The sequence below is a fragment of the Oncorhynchus mykiss genome, chromosome 10 (genome assembly GCF_057628025.1).
Source record: "Oncorhynchus mykiss isolate SJ-2025 chromosome 10, ASM5762802v1, whole genome shotgun sequence".
Lineage (NCBI taxonomy): Eukaryota > Metazoa > Chordata > Actinopteri > Salmoniformes > Salmonidae > Oncorhynchus > Oncorhynchus mykiss.
The window spans coordinates 3,877,704-3,896,699 of record NC_143031.1 but is presented as its reverse complement, the minus strand read 5'-3'; the positions used below and the strand labels follow the sequence as shown (position 1 = coordinate 3,896,699).

Genomic DNA, 18,996 nt, shown 5'->3' with positions numbered 1-18,996 from the left:
ATGGATTAAACAATATGGATTAAACAACATGGATTAAACAATGTGGATAGGATTAAACAATATGGATAAAACAATGTGGATTAAACAATATGGATAGGATTAAACAATATGGATTAAACAGTATGGATTAAACAATATGGATTAAACAATATGGATAGGATTAAACAATATGGATTAAACAATGTGGATTAAACAATATGGATAGGATTAAACAATATGGATTAAACAGTATGGATTAAACAATATGGATTAAACAATATGGATTAAACAGTATGGATTAAACAATATGGATTAAACAATATGGATTAAACAGTATGGATTAAACAATATGGATTAAACAGTATGGATTAAACAATATGGATTAAACAATATGGATCAAACAGTATGGATTAAACAATATGGATTAAACAGTATGTATTAAACAGTATGGATTAAACAATATGGATTAAACAGTATGGATTAAACAATATGGATTAAACAATATGGATTAAACAGTATGGATTAAACAATATGGATTAAACAGTATGGATTAAACAATATGGATTAAACAATATGGATCAAACAGTATGGATTAAACAATATGGATTAAACAGTATGTATTAAACAGTATGGATTAAACCATATGGATTAAACAGTATGGATTAAACAATATGGATTAAACAATATGGATTAAACTATATGGATTAAACAATATGGATTAAACAATATGGATTAAACAGTATGGATTAAACAATATGGATTAAACAGTATGGATTAAACAATATGGATTAAACAATATGGATAGGATTAAACAATATTGATTAAACAATATGTATTAAACAGTATGGATTAAACAATATGGATTAAACAATATGGATTAAACAATATGGATAGGATTAAACAATATGGATTAAACAGTATGGATTAAACAATATGGATTAAACAATATGGATTAAACAATATGGATTAAACAACATGGATTAAACAATGTGGATAGGATTAAACAATATGGATAAAACAATGTGGATTAAACAATATGGATAGGATTAAACAATATGGATTAAACAGTATGGATTAAACAATATGGATTAAACAATATGGATAGGATTAAACAATATGGATTAAACAATGTGGATTAAACAATATGGATAGGATTAAACAATATGGATTAAACAGTATGGATTAAACAATATGGATTAAACAATATGGATTAAACAGTATGGATTAAACAATATGGATTAAACAATATGGATTAAACAGTATGGATTAAACAATATGGATTAAACAATGTGGATAGGATTAAACAATATGGATAAAACAATGTGGATTAAACAATATGGATTAAACAATATGGATAGGATTAAACAATATGGATTAAACAATGTGGATTAAACAATATGGATAGGATTAAACAATATGGATTAAACAATATGGATTAAACAGTATGGATTAAACAATATGGATTAAACAATATGGATTAAACAATATGGATTAAACAATATGGATATGATTAAACAATATGGATTAAACAGTATGGATTAAACAATATGGATTAAACAATATGGATTAAACAATATGGATTAAACAATATGGATTAAACAACATGGATTAAACAATGTGGATAGGATTAAACAATATGGATAAAACAATGTGGATTAAACAATATGGATAGGATTAAACAATATGGATTAAACAATATGGATTAAACAATATGGATTAAACAATATGGATAGGATTAAACAATATGGATAGGATTAAACAGTATGGATTAAACAATATGGATTAAACAATATGGATTAAACAATGTGGATTAAACAATGTGGATTAAACAATGTGGATTAAACAATGTGGATTAAACAATGTGGATTAAACAATATGGATAGGATTAAACAATATGGATTAAACAATATGGATTAAACAATATGGATAGGATTAAACAATATGGATTAAACAATATGGATTAAACAATATAGATTAAACAATATGGATAGGATTAAACAATGTGGATTAAACAATGTGGATTAAACAATGTGGATTAAACAATATGGATTAAACAATATGGATTAAACAATATGGATAGGATTAAACAATATGGATTAAACAATGTGGATTAAACAATGTGGATTAAACAATATGGATTAAACAATATGGATTAAACAATATGGATTAAACAGTATGAATTAAACAATATGGATTAAACAATATGGATTAAACAATATGGATTAAACAGTATGGATTAAACAATATGGATTAAACTATATGGATTAAACAATATGGATTAAACAATATGGATTAAACAATATGGATTAAACAATATGGATTAAACAGTATGAATTAAACAATATGGATTAAACAATATGGATTAAACAATATGGATTAAACAGTATGGATTAAACAATATGGATTAAACAATATGGATTAAACAGTATGGATTAAACAATATGGATTAAACAGTATGGATTAAACAATATGGATTAAACAATATGGATCAAACAGTATGGATTAAACAATATGTATTAAACAGTATGTATTAAACAGTATGGATTAAACAATATGGATTAAACAGTATGGATTAAACAATATGGATTAAACAATATGGATTAAACTATATGGATTAAACAATATGGATTAAACAATATGGATAGGATTAAACAATATGGATTAAACAATATGGATTAAACAGTATGAATTAAACAATATGGATTAAACAATATGGATTAAACAATATGGATTAAACAGTATGGATTAAACAATATGGATTAAACAATATGGATTAAACAGTATGGATTAAATAATATGGATTAAACAGTATGGATTAAACAATATGGATTAAACAATATGGATCAAACAGTATGGATTAAACAATATGGATTAAACAGTATGTATTAAACAGTATGGATTAAACAATATGGATTAAACAGTATGGATTAAACAATATGGATTAAACAATATGGATTAAACTATATGGATTAAACAATATGGATTAAACAATATGGATTAAACAATATGGATTAAACAATATGGATAGGATTAAACAATATGGATTAAACAATATGGATTAAACAGTATGGATTAAACAATATGGATTAAACAATATGGATTAAACAATATGGATTAAACAATATGGATAGGATTAAACAATATGGATTAAACAATATGGATTAAACAATATGGATTAAACAATATGGATTAAACAATATGGATAGGATTAAACAATATGGATTAAACAATGTGGATTAAACAATGTGGATTAAACAATATGGATTAAACAATATGGATTAAACAATATGGATTAAACAGTATGAATTAAACAATATGGATTAAACAATATGGATTAAACAATATGGATTAAACAGTATGGATTAAACAATATGGATTAAACAATATGGATTAAACAGTATGGATTAAACAATATGGATTAAACAGTATGGATTAAACAATATGGATTAAACAATATGGATCAAACAGTATGGATTAAACAATATGGATTAAACAGTATGTATTAAACAGTATGGATTAAACAATATGGATTAAACAGTATGGATTAAACAATATGGATTAAACAATATGGATTAAACAGTATGGATTAAACAATATGGATTAAACAGTATGGATTAAACAATATGGATTAAACAATATGGATCAAACAGTATGGATTAAACAATATGGATTAAACAGTATGTATTAAACAGTATGGATTAAACCATATGGATTAAACAGTATGGATTAAACAATATGGATTAAACAATATGGATTAAACTATATGGATTAAACAATATGGATTAAACAATATGGATTAAACAATATGGATTAAACAATATGGATAGGATTAAACAATATGGATTAAACAATATGGATTAAACAGTATGGATTAAACAATATGGATTAAACAGTATGGATTAAACAATATGGATTAAACAATATGGATAGGATTAAACAATATTGATTAAACAATATGTATTAAACAGTATGGATTAAACAATATGGATTAAACAATATGGATTAAACAATATGGATAGGATTAAACAATATGGATTAAACAGTATGGATTAAACAATATGGATTAAACAATATGGATTAAACAATATGGATTAAACAATGTGGATAGGATTAAACAATATGGATAAAACAATGTGGATTAAACAATATGGATAGGATTAAACAATATGGATTAAACAGTATGGATTAAACAATATGGATTAAACAATATGGATAGGATTAAACAATATGGATTAAACAATGTGGATTAAACAATATGGATAGGATTAAACAATATGGATTAAACAGTATGGATTAAACAATATGGATTAAACAATATGGATTAAACAGTATGGATTAAACAATATGGATTAAACAATATGGATTAAACAGTATGGATTAAACAATATGGATTAAACAATGTGGATAGGATTAAACAATATGGATAAAACAATGTGGATTAAACAATATGGATAGGATTAAACAATATGGATTAAACAGTATGGATTAAACAATATGGATTAAACAATATGGATAGGATTAAACAATATGGATTAAACAATGTGGATTAAACAATATGGATAGGATTAAACAATATGGATTAAACAATATGGATTAAACAGTATGGATTAAACAATATGGATTAAACAATATGGATTAAACAGTATGGATTAAACAATATGGATTAAACAATATGGATAGGATTAAACAATATTGATTAAACAATATGTATTAAACAGTATGGATTAAACAATATGGATTAAACAATATGGATAGGATTAAACAATATGGATTAAACAGTATGGATTAAACAATATGGATTAAACAATATGGATTAAACAATATGGATTAAACAACATGGATTAAACAATGTGGATAGGATTAAACAATATGGATAAAACAATGTGGATTAAACAATATGGATAGGATTAAACAATATGGATTAAACAATATGGATTAAACAATATGGATTAAACAATATGGATAGGATTAAACAATATGGATAGGATTAAACAGTATGGATTAAACAATATGGATTAAACAATATGGATTAAACAATGTGGATTAAACAATGTGGATTAAACAATGTGGATTAAACAATGTGGATTAAACAATGTGGATTAAACAATATGGATAGGATTAAACAATATGGATTAAACAATATGGATTAAACAGTATGGATTAAATAATATGGATTAAACAGTATGGATTAAACAATATGGATTAAACAATATGGATCAAACAGTATGGATTAAACAATATGGATTAAACAGTATGTATTAAACAGTATGGATTAAACAATATGGATTAAACAGTATGGATTAAACAATATGGATTAAACAATATGGATTAAACTATATGGATTAAACAATATGGATTAAACAATATGGATTAAACAATATGGATTAAACAATATGGATAGGATTAAACAATATGGATTAAACAATATGGATTAAACAGTATGGATTAAACAATATGGATTAAACAATATGGATTAAACAATATGGATTAAACAATATGGATAGGATTAAACAATATGGATTAAACAATATGGATTAAACAATATGGATTAAACAATATGGATTAAACAATATGGATAGGATTAAACAATATGGATTAAACAATGTGGATTAAACAATGTGGATTAAACAATATGGATTAAACAATATGGATTAAACAATATGGATTAAACAGTATGAATTAAACAATATGGATTAAACAATATGGATTAAACAATATGGATTAAACAGTATGGATTAAACAATATGGATTAAACAATATGGATTAAACAGTATGGATTAAACAATATGGATTAAACAGTATGGATTAAACAATATGGATTAAACAATATGGATCAAACAGTATGGATTAAACAATATGGATTAAACAGTATGTATTAAACAGTATGGATTAAACAATATGGATTAAACAGTATGGATTAAACAATATGGATTAAACAATATGGATTAAACAGTATGGATTAAACAATATGGATTAAACAGTATGGATTAAACAATATGGATTAAACAATATGGATCAAACAGTATGGATTAAACAATATGGATTAAACAGTATGTATTAAACAGTATGGATTAAACCATATGGATTAAACAGTATGGATTAAACAATATGGATTAAACAATATGGATTAAACTATATGGATTAAACAATATGGATTAAACAATATGGATTAAACAATATGGATTAAACAATATGGATAGGATTAAACAATATGGATTAAACAATATGGATTAAACAATATGGATTAAACAATATGGATTAAACAGTATGGATTAAACAATATGGATTAAACAATATGGATAGGATTAAACAATATTGATTAAACAATATGTATTAAACAGTATGGATTAAACAATATGGATTAAACAATATGGATTAAACAATATGGATAGGATTAAACAATATGGATTAAACAGTATGGATTAAACAATATGGATTAAACAATATGGATTAAACAATATGGATTAAACAACATGGATTAAACAATGTGGATAGGATTAAACAATATGGATAAAACAATGTGGATTAAACAATATGGATAGGATTAAACAATATGGATTAAACAGTATGGATTAAACAATATGGATTAAACAATATGGATAGGATTAAACAATATGGATTAAACAATGTGGATTAAACAATATGGATAGGATTAAACAATATGGATTAAACAGTATGGATTAAACAATATGGATTAAACAATATGGATTAAACAGTATGGATTAAACAATATGGATTAAACAATATGGATTAAACAGTATGGATTAAACAATATGGATTAAACAATGTGGATAGGATTAAACAATATGGATAAAACAATGTGGATTAAACAATATGGATAGGATTAAACAATATGGATTAAACAGTATGGATTAAACAATATGGATTAAACAATATGGATAGGATTAAACAATATGGATTAAACAATGTGGATTAAACAATATGGATAGGATTAAACAATATGGATTAAACAATATGGATTAAACAGTATGGATTAAACAATATGGATTAAACAATATGGATTAAACAGTATGGATTAAACAATATGGATTAAACAATATGGATAGGATTAAACAATATTGATTAAACAATATGTATTAAACAGTATGGATTAAACAATATGGATTAAACAATATGGATAGGATTAAACAATATGGATTAAACAGTATGGATTAAACAATATGGATTAAACAATATGGATTAAACAATATGGATTAAACAACATGGATTAAACAATGTGGATAGGATTAAACAATATGGATAAAACAATGTGGATTAAACAATATGGATAGGATTAAACAATATGGATTAAACAATATGGATTAAACAATATGGATTAAACAATATGGATAGGATTAAACAATATGGATAGGATTAAACAGTATGGATTAAACAATATGGATTAAACAATATGGATTAAACAATGTGGATTAAACAATGTGGATTAAACAATGTGGATTAAACAATGTGGATTAAACAATGTGGATTAAACAATGTGGATTAAACAATATGGATAGGATTAAACAATATGGATTAAACAATATGGATTAAACAATATGGATAGGATTAAACAATATGGATTAAACAATATGGATTAAACAATATAGATTAAACAATATGGATAGGATTAAACAATGTGGATTAAACAATGTGGATTAAACAATATGGATTAAACAATATGGATTAAACAATATGGATTAAACAATATGGATAGGATTAAACAATATGGATTAAACAATGTGGATTAAACAATGTGGATTAAACAATATGGATTAAACAATATGGATTAAACAATATGGATTAAACAGTATGAATTAAACAATATGGATTAAACAATATGGATTAAACAATATGGATTAAACAGTATGGATTAAACAATATGGATTAAACAATATGGATTAAACAGTATGGATTAAACAATATGGATTAAACAGTATGGATTAAACAATATGGATTAAACAATATGGATCAAACAGTATGGATTAAACAATATGGATTAAACAGTATGTATTAAACAGTATGGATTAAACAATATGGATTAAACAGTATGGATTAAACAATATGGATTAAACAATATGGATTAAACTATATGGATTAAACAATATGGATTAAACAATATGGATTAAACAATATGGATTAAACAATATGGATAGGATTAAACAATATGGATTAAACAATATGGATTAAACAGTATGGATTAAACAATATGGATTAAACAATATGGATTAAACAATATGGATTAAACAATATGGATTAAACAATATGGATAGGATTAAACAATATGGATTAAACAATGTGGATTAAACAATGTGGATTAAACAATATGGATTAAACAATATGGATTAAACAATATGGATTAAACAGTATGAATTAAACAATATGGATTAAACAATATGGATTAAACAATATGGATTAAACAGTATGGATTAAACAATATGGATTAAACAATATGGATTAAACAGTATGGATTAAACAATATGGATTAAACAGTATGGATTAAACAATATGGATTAAACAATATGGATCAAACAGTATGGATTAAACAATATGGATTAAACAGTATGTATTAAACAGTATGTATTAAACAATATGGATTAAACAGTATGGATTAAACAATATGGATTAAACAATATGGATTAAACTATATGGATTAAACAATATGGATTAAACAATATGGATTAAACAATATGGATTAAACAATATGGATAGGATTAAACAATATGGATTAAACAATATGGATTAAACAGTATGGATTAAACAATATGGATTAAACAATATGGATAGGATTAAACAATATTGATTAAACAATATGTATTAAACAGTATGGATTAAACAATATGGATTAAACAATATGGATTAAACAATATGGATAGGATTAAACAATATGGATTAAACAGTATGGATTAAACAATATGGATTAAACAATATGGATTAAACAATATGGATTAAACAACATGGATTAAACAATGTGGATAGGATTAAACAATATGGATAAAACAATGTGGATTAAACAATATGGATAGGATTAAACAATATGGATTAAACAGTATGGATTAAACAATATGGATTAAACAATATGGATAGGATTAAACAATATGGATTAAACAATATGGATTAAACAATATGGATTAAACAATATGGATAGGATTAAACAATATGGATTAAACAATATGGATTAAACAATATGGATTAAACAATATGGATTAAACAATATGGATAGGATTAAACAATATGGATTAAACAATATGGATTAAACAATATGGATTAAACAATATGGATAGGATTAAACAATATGGATTAAACAATATGGATTAAACAATATGGATTAAACAATATGGATAGGATTAAACAATATGGATTAAACAATGTGGATTAAACAATGTGGATTAAACAATATGGATTAAACAATATGGATTAAACAGTATGAATTAAACAATATGGATTAAACAATATGGATTAAACAATATGGATTAAACAGTATGGATTAAACAATATGGATTAAACAATATGGATTAAACAGTATGGATTAAACAATATGGATTAAACAGTATGGATTAAACAATATGGATTAAACAATATGGATCAAACAGTATGGATTAAACAATATGGATTAAACAGTATGTATTAAACAGTATGGATTAAACAATATGGATTAAACAGTATGGATTAAACAATATGGATTAAACAATATGGATTAAACAGTATGGATTAAACAATATGGATTAAACAGTATGGATTAAACAATATGGATTAAACAATATGGATCAAACAGTATGGATTAAACAATATGGATTAAACAGTATGTATTAAACAGTATGGATTAAACCATATGGATTAAACAGTATGGATTAAACAATATGGATTAAACAATATGGATTAAACTATATGGATTAAACAATATGGATTAAACAATATGGATTAAACAGTATGGATTAAACAATATGGATTAAACAGTATGGATTAAACAATATGGATTAAACAATATGGATAGGATTAAACAATATTGATTAAACAATATGTATTAAACAGTATGGATTAAACAATATGGATTAAACAATATGGATTAAACAATATGGATAGGATTAAACAATATGGATTAAACAGTATGGATTAAACAATATGGATTAAACAATATGGATTAAACAATATGGATTAAACAACATGGATTAAACAATGTGGATAGGATTAAACAATATGGATAAAACAATGTGGATTAAACAATATGGATAGGATTAAACAATATGGATTAAACAGTATGGATTAAACAATATGGATTAAACAATATGGATAGGATTAAACAATATGGATTAAACAATGTGGATTAAACAATATGGATAGGATTAAACAATATGGATTAAACAGTATGGATTAAACAATATGGATTAAACAATATGGATTAAACAGTATGGATTAAACAATATGGATTAAACAATATGGATTAAACAGTATGGATTAAACAATATGGATTAAACAATGTGGATAGGATTAAACAATATGGATAAAACAATGTGGATTAAACAATATGGATTAAACAATATGGATAGGATTAAACAATATGGATTAAACAATGTGGATTAAACAATATGGATAGGATTAAACAATATGGATTAAACAATATGGATTAAACAGTATGGATTAAACAATATGGATTAAACAATATGGATTAAACAATATGGATTAAACAATATGGATATGATTAAACAATATGGATTAAACAGTATGGATTAAACAATATGGATTAAACAATATGGATTAAACAATATGGATTAAACAATATGGATTAAACAACATGGATTAAACAATGTGGATAGGATTAAACAATATGGATAAAACAATGTGGATTAAACAATATGGATAGGATTAAACAATATGGATTAAACAATATGGATTAAACAATATGGATTAAACAATATGGATAGGATTAAACAATATGGATAGGATTAAACAGTATGGATTAAACAATATGGATTAAACAATATGGATTAAACAATGTGGATTAAACAATGTGGATTAAACAATGTGGATTAAACAATGTGGATTAAACAATGTGGATTAAACAATATGGATAGGATTAAACAATATGGATTAAACAATATGGATTAAACAATATGGATAGGATTAAACAATATGGATTAAACAATATGGATTAAACAATATAGATTAAACAATATGGATAGGATTAAACAATGTGGATTAAACAATGTGGATTAAACAATATGGATTAAACAATATGGATTAAACAATATGGATTAAACAATATGGATAGGATTAAACAATATGGATTAAACAATGTGGATTAAACAATGTGGATTAAACAATATGGATTAAACAATATGGATTAAACAATATGGATTAAACAGTATGAATTAAACAATATGGATTAAACAATATGGATTAAACAATATGGATTAAACAGTATGGATTAAACAATATGGATTAAACTATATGGATTAAACAATATGGATTAAACAATATGGATTAAACAATATGGATTAAACAATATGGATAGGATTAAACAATATGGATTAAACAATATGGATTAAACAGTATGGATTAAACAATATGGATTAAACAATATGGATTAAACAATATGGATTAAACAATATGGATTAAACAATATGGATAGGATTAAACAATATGGATTAAACAATGTGGATTAAACAATGTGGATTAAACAATATGGATTAAACAATATGGATTAAACAATATGGATTAAACAGTATGAATTAAACAATATGGATTAAACAATATGGATTAAACAATATGGATTAAACAGTATGGATTAAACAATATGGATTAAACAATATGGATTAAACAGTATGGATTAAACAGTATGTATTAAACAGTATGGATTAAACAATATGGATTAAACAGTATGGATTAAACAATATGGATTAAACAGTATGGATTAAACAATATGGATTAAACAATATGGATCAAACAGTATGGATTAAACAATATGGATTAAACAGTATGTATTAAACAGTATGTATTAAACAATATGGATTAAACAGTATGGATTAAACAATATGGATTAAACAATATGGATTAAACTATATGGATTAAACAATATGGATTAAACAATATGGATTAAACAATATGGATTAAACAATATGGATAGGATTAAACAATATGGATTAAACAATATGGATTAAACAGTATGGATTAAACAATATGGATTAAACAATATGGATAGGATTAAACAATATTGATTAAACAATATGTATTAAACAGTATGGATTAAACAATATGGATTAAACAATATGGATTAAACAATATGGATAGGATTAAACAATATGGATTAAACAGTATGGATTAAACAATATGGATTAAACAATATGGATTAAACAATATGGATTAAACAACATGGATTAAACAATGTGGATAGGATTAAACAATATGGATAAAACAATGTGGATTAAACAATATGGATAGGATTAAACAATATGGATTAAACAGTATGGATTAAACAATATGGATTAAACAATATGGATAGGATTAAACAATATGGATTAAACAATGTGGATTAAACAATATGGATAGGATTAAACAATATGGATTAAACAATATGGATTAAACAGTATGGATTAAACAATATGGATTAAACAATATGGATTAAACAGTATGGATTAAACAATATGGATTAAACAATATGGATAGGATTAAACAATATGGATTAAACAATGTGGATTAAACAATATGGATAGGATTAAACAATATGGATTAAACAATATTGATTAAACAATATGGATTAAACAGTATGGATTGAACAATATGGATTAAACAATATGGATAGGATTAAACCATATGGATTAAACAATATGGATTAAACAATATGGATTAAACAATATGGATAGGATTAAACAATATGGATTAAACAATATGGATTAAACAATATGGATTAAACAACATGGATTAAACAACATGGATTAAACAATATGGATTAAACAATATGGATTAAACAGTATGGATTAAACAGTATGGATTAAACAATATGGATTAAACAATATGGATTAAACAATATGGATTAAACTATATGGATAGGATTAAACAATATGGATTAAACAATATGGATTAAACAATATGGATTAAACAATATGGATTAAACAATATGGATTAAACAATATGGATTAAACAGTATGGATTAAACAGTATGGATTAAACAATATGGATTAAACAATATGGATTAAACAATATGGATTAAACAATATGGATAGGATTAAACAATATGGATAAAACAATGTGGATTAAACAATATGGATAGGATTAAACAATATGGATTAAACAATATGGATAGGATTAAACAATGTGGATTAAACAATATGGATTAAACTATATGGATAGGATTAAACAATATGGATTAAACAATATGGATTAAACAATATGGATTAAACAGTATGGATTAAACAATATGGATTAAACAGTATGGATTAAACAGTATGGATTAAACAATATGGATTAAACAAAGTGGATTAAACAATATGGATTAAACAGTATGGATTAAACAATATGGATTAAACAATATGGATTAAACAATATGGATTAAACTATATGGATAGGATTAAACAATATGGATTAAACAATATGGATTAAACAATATGGATTAAACAATATGGATTAAACAGTATGGATTAAACAATATGGATTAAACAGTATGGATTAAACAGTATGGATTAAACAATATGGATTAAACAATATGGATTAAACAGTATGCATTAAACAATATGGATTAAACAAAGTGGATTAAACAATATGGATTAAACAATATGGATTAAACAATATGGATTAAACAATATGGATTAAACAATATGGATAGGATTAAACAATATGGATTAAACAATATGGATTACACAATATGGATTAAACAATATGGATTAACCAAAGTGGATTAAACAATATGGATTAAACAAAGTGGATTAAACAATATGGATTAAACAATATGGATTACACAATATGGATTAAACAAAGTGTATTAAACAATATGGATTAAACAATATGGATTAAACAAAGTGGATTAAACAATATGGATTAAACAATATGGATTAAACAATGTGGATTAAACAATATGGATTAAACAATATGGATTAAACAGTATGGATTAAACAATATGGATAGGATTAAACAATATGGATTAAACAATATGGATTAAACAGTATGGATTAAACAATATGGATTAAACAATATGGATTAAACAATATGGATTAAACAATATGGATTAAACAGTATGGATTAAACAATATGGATTAAACAGTATGGATTAAACAATATGGATTAAACAGTATGGATTAAACAATATGGATTAAACAATATGGATAGGATTAAACAATATGGATTAAACAATATGGATTAAACAGTATGGATTAAACAATATGGATTAAACAATATGGATTAAACAGTATGGATTAAACAATATGGATTAAACAATATGGCAGGTCGTCAAGAGGTCAAGCTGGAGCTATTGGATAATTTTTCAGTTCTCATTGGGGTTCCAGTTTGATTGACAGCCGTGTTGTGGTCTGTGATAGGTCGGTGATGGTGCCAGTCAAGAAGCCCCCTCCCGGCGGCCTGTCAGTGAACACAGTGGGCACGTCCACCGCCAGCGGAGCGGTCACACCAGGAAGTACACCTAACATATTCGCAGCTGCTACGGCAACGCCCAAGAGCATGATCAACACCACAGGTGAGGATACCGAAGACACACACACACACCTTGGATACACACATTTAAGATACACACACACACTACACACACACACACACACACACACCTGGAATACACACATTTAAGATACACTCACACACACAACACCTGGGATACACACAGACACACACCTGGGATACACACACACACACACCTGGGATACACACAGACACACACCTGGGATACACACAGACACACACCTGGGATACACACAGACACACACCTGGGATACACACAGACACAGGATACACACACACACACACCTGGGATACACACAGACACACACCTGGGATACACACAGACACACACCTGGGATACACACAGACACACACCTGGGATACACACAGACACACACCTGGGATACAAATACACCTGGGATACACACAGACACACACCTGGGATACACACAGACACACACCTGGGATACACACAGACACACACCTGGGATACAAACAAACCTGGGAGGATTTGGAATAATGTAGTTTCGATGCATTTTAAGTTATTGTTACATTTCTTAAAACTAAAAAATAAAAATGGACAAATATAAGCCGTATTATTATGTTTTATGCGTTAGACTGAGCTGTGGAAAATTCACTCAGTTGTGGATGTTCTTTATGAAAACAACTCTAAGTTAAGTCGCTGGACTGCCGTGATTCCTGATTGTAGTGACTCAAAATGACCACTAGGGGACTCTGTCTCAGTCCTGTACATGTTGCCTCAACATCAGCAAAGCCTCCTGTTTGATTCCCTCTCTCAGCACCCTGGAAGATAACACATTAACATGAGGCCTCTCTCTGTCTCTGTCTCTGTCTCTGTTTCTCTCTCTCTCTGTGTCTCTCTCTCTCTCTCTCTCTCTCTGTCTCTCTCTCTCTCTCTCTCTCTCTCTCTCTCTTTCACTCTCTCTCCCCCATCTCTCTTTTTCTGTCTATTCTCTCCCCTTACTCTCTCTCACTCCTCTCTCCAGGTGCCACAGAGTCTGCCTCCTCTTCCTCCTCCTCTTCCTCATCCTTCGTTAACGGAGCGACCAGTAAGAACCTACCAGCAGTACAGACAGTGGCTCCCATGCCCGAGGACACCGTCGAGAACATGAGGTCAGAATCTCTGTCACTCACTCTGTTTTTCACTCTCCACGCCTCTCACTTTGTCCCTCACATTCTCTTTCCTTCGCTCACTCTTTTCTCTGTCTGCCTATCCATTTGTCCCTCTCCTTTTCCACTTCTGTAGATTAGTCACATCTCTCTCTCTCTCTGTCTCTCTCAATTAAATTCAATTCAAGGGCTTTATTGGCATGGGAAACATGTGTTAACATTGCCAAAGCAAGTGAGGTAGACAACACTCTGTCTCTCTCTCTCTCTCTCTCTCTCTCTCTCTGTCTCTCTCTGTCTCTCTCTCTCTCTCTGTCTCTCTCTCTGTCTCTCTCTGTCTGTCTCTCTCTCTCTCTGTCTGTCTCTCTCTCTCTCTCTCTCTGTCTCTCTCTCTGTCTCTCTCTCTTTCTCTCTCTCTCTCTGTCTCTCTCTCTGTCTCTATCTCTCTCTCTGTCTCTCTCTGTCTCTCTCTCTCTCTCTCTGTCTCTCTCTGTCTCTCTCTCTCTCTCTCTCTGTCTCTCTGTCTCTCTGTCTCTCTCTCTCTCTCTCTCTCTGTCTCTCTCTCTCTGTCTCTCTCTCTCTGTCTCTCTCTCTCTGTCTCTCTCTCTCTCTCTCTCTACTCTTTTTCCCATCTCCCTTCACTCTAGTGCAGTATAGACGACCCTGGTCCTAGAGGACCACTCTAGTGCAATATAGACGACCCTGGTCCTCGAGGACCACTCTAGTGCAATATAGACGACCCTGGTCCTAGAGGACCACTCTAGTGCAGTAGTAGACGACCCTGGTCCTAGAGGACCACTCTAGTGCAGGAGTAGACGACCCTGGTCCTAGAGGACCACTCTAGTGCAGGAGTAGACGACCCTGGTCCTAGAGGACCACTCTAGTGCAGGAGTAGGTCCTGGAGGACTGATGAATGATCTCAGTGGGTCAGGTGTGGTGTCTAGATGGTGCAGTACCTTGAGCCGCCCTGTTCTACGGCATGTCAATCCTCACTCACATCTCCGTTACAGTGACGTCTGCATGAACTCACTCATGTTAAGTTTGTTAGGTACAAACTCTCTCACACACACACACACACACACACACACACACACATTAAAAGATGAGTGTTGAATACTCCGCTCTGTATTCAGTATCTCTTTGTCTTTAGTGAATCACCTTTTCGCTATAGTAACTATGGCAACCTTCACCAAATACACCCATTCACTGTCTGGTTTATAGTATTTTTACTATATATACAGTGGGGCAAAAAAGTATTTAGTCAGCCACCAATTGTGCAAGTTCACCCACTTAAAAAGATGAGAGAGGCCTGTAATTTTCATCATAGGTACAATTCAACTATGACAGACAAAATGAGAAGAAAAAAATCCAGAAAATCACATTGTAGGATTTTTGATGAATTTATTTGCAAATTATGGTGGAAAATAAGTATTTGGTCAATAACAAAAGTTTATCTCAATACTTTGTTATATACCCTTTGTTGGCAATGACAGAGGTTCAAATGTTTTCTGTAAGTCTTCACAAGGTTTTCACACACTGTTGCTGGTATTTTGGCCCATTCCTCCATGCAGATCTCCTCTAGAGCAGTGATGTTTTGGGGCTGTTGCTGGGCAACACGGACTTTCAACTCCCTCGAAAGATTTTCTATGGGGTTGAGTTCTGGAGACTGGCTAGGCCACTCCAGGACCTTGAAATGCTTCTTACGAAGCCACTCCTTCGTTGCCCGGGCGGTGTGTTTGGGATCATTGTCATGCTGAAAAACCCAGCCACATTTCATCTTCAATGCCCTTGCCGATGGAAGGAGGTTTTCACTCAAAATCTCACGATACATGTTCCCATTCATTCTTTCCTTTACACGGATCAGTCATCCTGGTCCCTTTGCAGAAAAACAGCCCCAAAGCATGATGTTTCCACCCCCATGCTTCACAGTAGGTATGGTGTTCTTTGGATGCAACTCAGCATTCGTTGTCCTCCAAACACGATGAGTTGAGTTTTTACCAAAAAGTTATATTTTGGGTTGATCTGACCATATGACATTCTCCCAATCTTCTTCTGGATCATCCAAATTCTCTCTAGCAAACTTCAGACGGGTCTGGACATGTACTGGCTGAAGCAGGGGGACACGTCTGGCACTGCAGGATTTGAGTACTGGCGGCGTAGTGTGTTACTGATGGTAGGCTTTGTTACTTTGGTCCCAGCTCTCTGCAGGTCATTCACTAGGTCCCCCCGTGTGGTTCTGGGATTTTTGCTCACCGTTCTTGTGATCATTTTGACCCCACGGGGTGAAATCTTGGAGCCCCAGATCGAGGGAGATTATCAGTGGTCTTGTATGTCTTCCATTTCCTAATAATTGCTCCCAAAGTTGAATTCTTCAAACCAAGCTGCTTACCTATTGCAGATTCAGTCTTCCCAGCCTGGTGCAGGTCTACAATTTTGTTTCTGGTGTCCTTTGACAGCTCTTTGGTCTTGGCCATAGTGGAGTTAGGAGTGTGACTGTTTGAGGTTGTGGACAGGTGTCTTTTACACTGATAACAAGTTCAAACAGGTGCCAGTAATACAGGTAACGAGTGGAGGACAGAGGAGCCTCTTAAAGAAGAAGTTACAGGTCTGTGAGAGCCAGAAATCTTGCTTGTTTGTAGGTGACCAAATACTTATTTTCCACCATAATTTGCAAATAAATTAATTAAAAATCCTACAATGTGATTTTCTGGATTTTATTTCTCATTTTGTCTGTCATAGTTGAAGCGTACCTATGATGAAAATTACAGGCCTCTCTCATCTTTTTAAGTGGGAGAACTTGCACAATTGGTGGCTGACTAAATACTTTTTTGCCCCACTTTAGTATATGTATATGATACATTTAGAAATGAATTACTGTCTGTTCTATCTTATCCAGCTGTGATAATGTAGTAGTTGATATTGATTAACGCTGTCTGCTTGTCTGCCCCCCCCCCCCCCCACTCCACAAGCCGATCTGTCAGACCTGCTGTCTGAGATTATCCATTCTTTACAATTTAGCTTTAGTTGCAATATAGCTGTAGTTACAATATAGCTGTAGTTACAATTTAGCTTTAGTTACAATTTAGCTTTAGTTGCAATTTAGCTTTAGTTGCAATTTAGCTTTAGTTACAATATAGCTGTAGTTACAATTTATCTGTAGTTACAATTTATCGTTATCTACACTCTTAGAAAAAAGGGTTCCAAAAGGTTTTGGTTCCAGGTAGAACTCTT

At 29.1% G+C, this 18,996-nt stretch overlaps 1 protein-coding gene across 3 annotated transcripts in view; it reads left to right on the top strand.

Moving 5' to 3' along the window:
• LOC110534825 (neurobeachin) overlaps positions 1–18,996 on the top strand; it is a 315,108-nt gene that overhangs the window by 221,302 nt on the left and 74,810 nt on the right. For all 3 annotated transcript variants that reach the window (XM_090188780.1, XM_090188779.1, XM_090188778.1), the window contains 2 exons: positions 14,505–14,659; positions 15,645–15,771. In XM_090188780.1, coding sequence (XP_090044906.1) covers positions 14,505–14,659; positions 15,645–15,771 — 282 coding nt within the window. The remainder of the gene's footprint in view (positions 1–14,504; positions 14,660–15,644; positions 15,772–18,996) is intronic.